A 6000-nucleotide genomic window follows, 5' to 3' on the forward strand; every position below is an offset into this window, starting at 1 on the left:
AAAAAAGGGTAATTTTCCACCTCTTCCAGTCTGAAATTTGATTTGTATGATTATCTGCTTTGATGCATCAATTTAAGTTGAACATGTCTGACTTTGTCAGGAGATGCATAATTCTTCTTTTTGTTTTCTTTTCTATGCTAGTTTAAAGTAAAATGTGTAACACCTGCTGACACCTAGTGGTCAAGTTAAGGATAGCAACCATACAAAATGTAGTCATGTAATGTGAAGCAAAATACTGTATTTTATTTGAAAGGGCTGTACTGAGGGACATCACCATGAGAATCTTCCGTTCCACCACATCGTCCATGAGAATCTCCCGTTCCACCTCATCACTATGAGAATCTCCCGTTCCACCACATCACCATGAGAATTTCCCGTTCCACCTCATCACTATGAGAATCTCCCGTTCCACCACATCACCATGAGAATCTCCCGTTCCACCTCATCACTATGAGAATCTCCCGTTCCACCACATCACCATGAGAATCTCCCGTTCCACCTCATCACTATGAGAATCTCCCGTTCCACCTCATCACCATGAGAATCTCCCGTTCCACCTCATCACTATGAGAATCTCCCGTTCCACCACATCACCATGAGAATCTCCCGTTCCACCTCATCACTATGAGAATCTCCCGTTCCACCACATCACCATGAGAATCTCCCGTTCCACCTCATCACTATGAGAATCTCCCGTTCCACCACATCACCATGAGAATTTCCCGTTCCACCTCATCACTATGAGAATCTCCCGTTCCACCACATCACCATGAGAATCTTCCGTTCCACCACATCGTCCATGAGAATCTCCCGTTCCACCTCATCACTATGAGAATCTCCCGTTCCACCACATCACCATGAGAATTTCCCGTTCCACCTCATCACTATGAGAATCTCCCGTTCCACCACATCACCATGAGAATCTCCCGTTCCACCTCATCACTATGAGAATCTCCCGTTCCACCACATCACCATGAGAATCTCCCGTTCCACCTCATCACTATGAGAATCTCCCGTTCCACCTCATCCTGATGAGAATCTCCCGTTCCACCTCATCACCATGAGAATCTCCCGTTCCACCTCATCACCATGAGAATCTCCCGTTCCACCTCATCACCATGAGAATCTCCCGTTCCACCTCATCACCATGAGAATCTCCCGTTCCACCTCATCACTATGAGAATCTCCCGTTCCACCACATCATGATGAGAATGTCCCGTTCCACCACATCACCATGAGAATCTCCCGTTCCACCTCATCACTATGAGAATCTCCCGTTCCACCTCATCCTGATGAGAATCTCCCATTCCACCTCATCATGATGAGAATCTCCCGTTCCACCTCATCACCATGAGAATCTCCCGTTCCACCTCATCACCATGAGAATCTCCCGTTCCACCTCATCACCATGAGAATCTCCTGTTCCACCTCATCACCATGAGAATCTCCCGTTCCACCACATCATGATGAGAATGTCCCATTCCACCACATCACCATGAGAATCTCCCGTTCCACCTCATCACTATGAGAATCTCCCGTTCCACCTCATCACCATGAGAATCTCCCGTTCCACCACATCACCATGAGAATCTCCCATTCCACCTCATCACCATGAGAATCTCCCGTTCCACCTCATCACCATGAGAATCTCCCGTTCCACCACATCATGATGAGAATGTCCCATTCCACCACATCACCATGAGAATCTCCCGTTCCACCTCATCACTATGAGAATCTCCCGTTCCACCTCATCACCATGAGAATCTCCCGTTCCACCACATCACCATGAGAATCTCCCGTTCCACCTCATCACCATGAGAATCTCCCGTTCCACCACATCACCATGAGAATCTCCCGTTCCACCTCATCACTATGAGAATCTCCCGTTCCACCACATCACTATGAGAATCTCCCATTACACCACATCACTATGAGAATTTCCCGTTCCACCTCATCACCATGAGAATCTCCCGTTCCACCTCATCATGATGAGAATTTCCCGTTCCACCTCATCACCATGAGAATCTCCCGTTCCACCTCATCATGATGAGAATCTCCCGTTCCACCTCATCATGATGAGAATCTCCCGTTCCACCTCATCACCATGAGAATCTCCCGTTCCACCTCATCACCATGAGAATCTCCCGTTCCACCTCATCACTATGAGAATCTCCCGTTCCACCACATCATGATGAGAATCTCCCGTTCCACCTCATCACCATGAGAATCTCCCGTTCCACCTCATCACTATGAGAATCTCCCGTTCCACCTCATCATGATGAGAATCTCCCGTTCCACCTCATCACTATGAGAATCTCCCGTTCCACCACATCATGATGAGAATCTCCCGTTCCACCTCATCACCATGAGAATCTCCCGTTCCACCTCATCACTATGAGAATCTCCCGTTCCACCTCATCATGATGAGAATCTCCCGTTCCACCTCATCACCATGAGAATCTCCCGTTCCACCTCATCATGATGAGAATCTCCCGTTCCACCACATCCTGATGAGAATCTCCCGTTCCACCTCAACCTGATGAGAATCTCCCGTTCCACCTCATCATGATGAGAATCTCCCGTTCCACCACATCCTGATGAGAATCTCCCGTTCCACCTCATCATGATGAGAATCTCCCGTTCCACCTCATCACCATGAGAATCTCCCGTTCCACCTCATCCTGATGAGAATCTCCCGTTCCACCTCATCATGATGAGAATCTCCCGTTCCACCTCATCACCATGAGAATCTCCCGTTCCACCTCATCACCATGAGAATCTCCCGTTCCACCTCATCATGATGAGAATCTCCCGTTCCACCTCATCATGATGAGAATCTCCCGTTCCACCTCATCACTATGAGAATCTCCCGTTCCACCACATCATGATGAGAATCTCCCGTTCCACCTCAATACCATGAGAACCTCCCGTTCCACCACATCATGATGAGAATCTCCCGTTCCACCTCATCATGATGAGAATCTCCCGTTCCACCACATCATGATGAGAATCTCTCGTTCCACCTCAATACCATGAGAACCTCCCGTTCCACCACATCATGATGAGAATCTCCCGTTCCACCTCATCATGATGAGAATCTCCCGTTCCACCTCATCATGATGAGAATCTCCCGTTCCACATCCCAACGCTGCTCTGCTGGATGTAGATCTGGTGACTGTGGAGGCCGTTGGAGGACAGTGAACTCATCGTCATGGTGGAGATGATGTGAGCTTTGTGACATGGTGCATCATCCTGCTGGAAGTTTCCATCAGAAGATGCTACACTGTGCTCAGAAAGGGATGGACATGGTCATGGAGGGAGATCCTGTTGATCCTGACGTCAGGATGGATCCATGTTGTCATGATGTTTCCAGCAGATTCTGGTCCTACCATGTGAATGTGGAGCTGAACTGGAGACTCATCAGACCAGCAACGTTTCTCCATCTTCTATTGTCCAGTTCTGGTGAGTCTGTGTGAATTGTAGCCTCAGTTTCCTGTTCTTACTGACAGGAGGGAACCCGGTGTGCTGCTCACTGGATGTTTTCTCTTCTTCAGACCTTCTCTGGAAACCCTGGACATGGTTTACAGAGAATGCCCTGTAATCCCATTAAATGCTCAGACCAGCAACTTCAACCCTTTAACACCTGACCAAAGAACAAATGGGCAGAAAAGCCCAATTTTTAAAATCTGAAGCCTCCATTTGTCCCTGTAACAAAATCTGAAATGAAAAATAAACATTTTAATTTTTTGTTATTTTTGGTGTTTATTACCACATGATCGGTCAAAATAATTGTCATGCAATTTTCTGCTTTGTGGTGTTCACCAAGAGGCAAAATACCAGTATTATACTGTGCACAACAGGGTTTTGAATAAAGTTTCTACCATAACGTGATGGGAAAAGTCTTGGAAACTGTATGCATCAAATATGATGCATTTGGCTTCATTGGGTTAAATCTCAGTTTTTCCTCCATCTGATGCTCAGTTTCAACTTCAGCAAGTTGTCTACATGACTACACGCTGACATGTGATTGGTTGGTTAGATACTGCTGCTGACAGGAAGTAGAGCAGGGGTGTCGAGGGCCGGTATCCGATGGGATTGTTGTTTCCCTCTACCAACGCAGCTGATTCAAATCAAATGCATCCAGCAGCTTCTTGTCAACCTGTTTTTAAGTTTTGGTCAGGTGTTGGAGCATGGAGACAACAAAAACCTTCAAGATACCAGCCCTCGAGGACTGGTGTTCGACACCTGTGAAGTGGAGCATGTAGAGCTGATGAGGATCTACTCGAGTGTCCTCTGAAAACTCTTCCTTTATGTTTTTTCTTTGTCAGTTTTCTCAGCAATGATGTAAATAATGCATATGAATGGTTAAAAATCATGGTAAATGGATTTGTAATAGCACTTTTCCAGTCATGCACTACATATCAGTCCCTTATTCCCACCCTGATAGGCATCGGGGGGCAATGCAGGGTTCAGTGTCTTGCCCAAGGGCACACATGCATGTAGTCATGGGAAGCCTGGAATTAATCCTCCAACCTACTGGTTGGAAGACAACTGCTCCTTATGTTTGTGGCAAATCACACTAAATGCACTTTGAACTGAACCTTTAGAGATTCTAAACGTTTACAGGTCTTTGAACAAAAACAATTTGACAAGATTTACACAAGAAATATTTCAGATTCTGTCTTAGTTTTAAGCTGAAACCGCTGTTGAGCCACAGACATCCAGATCCGACTGAACATATGCAAAACTGTGTGATCCGAGTGTTCCTGTATCCTTGTGCAGGTGTAAACACAGCTGAGGTTCTCAGCTAAGCTGCTCTGAAGTCAACAGTCACAAAGTAGGCGCAAACAAGGAGTGGTGCTTGTCATGGTAAATGATTTACAGCAGAAATCGTCTACAGAGGGACTTTATTTATATAATTTAAACTGAACATTCAGCTCAAGAATTATTAGATTTATTTGAGTGATTAATGGTATTAGAAGGGAAATTATTCTTCTCTCTTCAGCTGTTTTTCTTTTTTAAGTGCTGCAGAGATGTGGGTGTGCAGCTGGGTTTCAGCTCTCTGTTTTAGACAACCACACATAAACACACACTGATAAACATGCACAGGAACTCAATCAGCACAAAAGAGGAAGCTCCACAGATGTGCAGCGTTTTACCGCGGCGGGGTATGCTGCTTGTTTGCATATCAAGATTATGGCCCAATGGCAATACGCTGCCAGCTTTCAAATAAAAACCTTCCTCTTTCCAGAAGAGTGGCAGCTTCATCTCATCCCGATTCGCTTCAGCAACAGCAAAACATGTCCGCTTCTGTTTCACTCTAACACTCCAACCATGCAATGCATGCAATGGTCCCCGGTTCCCTTCTACCAGTGTTGCAGCAATTTTCCAAGTGTTTTCTGAACAATTATGAGTTTAAAAGATACACCGGCATGAAACGTTAGTTCTGCAGAGAAGTTTCTTTTCAACAAACTGCACATAAAACGACTCATCTTAAAACGTGTACAATTTAAATGCACATACAAGGATGTTTTTACTGGACTCTGCTCATATTAATCAACCAGTTAAGGTTTTTAACCAGTATTCTAAAAAAGAGACATCAGACAAAGGCATCTTTTTAACAAGCTGTAAAACTTCTGTTTCTCTTCTATTAAAATCAAAGCAAATGCATGATCAGCGTAAAGCAGCAGCAGAATGTTCTACTTACATTTTTCCCAGTGCATGCTGCCGTTCTGGCCAAAATCACACCGTTAAACGGAAGACAATCAAAGTGGCGGGATGACTGAGGGGTTTTATAACAGCCTGAAGATGGCCAACAATCCCCCTGGGATGTCGCAGCTTCTCTAACCGCAGATCTCCCAATGCAGCTAGTTTCAGTAGTTCCGCTTTGAGCTGCTTCTAAACTACAAAATCTTTAGACGAGAAAAAGCAAAGAAAACAGATGAATTGTACTGATTGAAAATCAAACAACTACTGATGTTGTGAAAAGCTGTTAACCTA

At 45.2% G+C, this 6000-nt stretch overlaps 1 protein-coding gene across 1 annotated transcript in view; it reads right to left on the reverse strand.

The window, feature by feature from the left end:
* Window positions 1-5723, reverse strand: part of pou2af1 (POU class 2 homeobox associating factor 1) — a gene marked incomplete at both ends in the record, with an annotated part of 28234 nt that extends 22511 nt beyond the window's left edge. The window contains one exon of the mRNA XM_079246648.1: window positions 5708-5723. Within this exon, the coding sequence (XP_079102774.1) occupies window positions 5708-5723 (16 nt within the window). The remainder of the gene's footprint in view (window positions 1-5707) is intronic.
* Between the last annotated feature and the right edge of the window lie 277 nt (window positions 5724-6000).

The sequence above is a fragment of the Telmatherina bonti genome, assembly GCF_933228915.1.
Source record: "Telmatherina bonti genome assembly, chromosome: 9".
NCBI classification, from domain to species: domain Eukaryota; kingdom Metazoa; phylum Chordata; class Actinopteri; order Atheriniformes; family Telmatherinidae; genus Telmatherina; species Telmatherina bonti.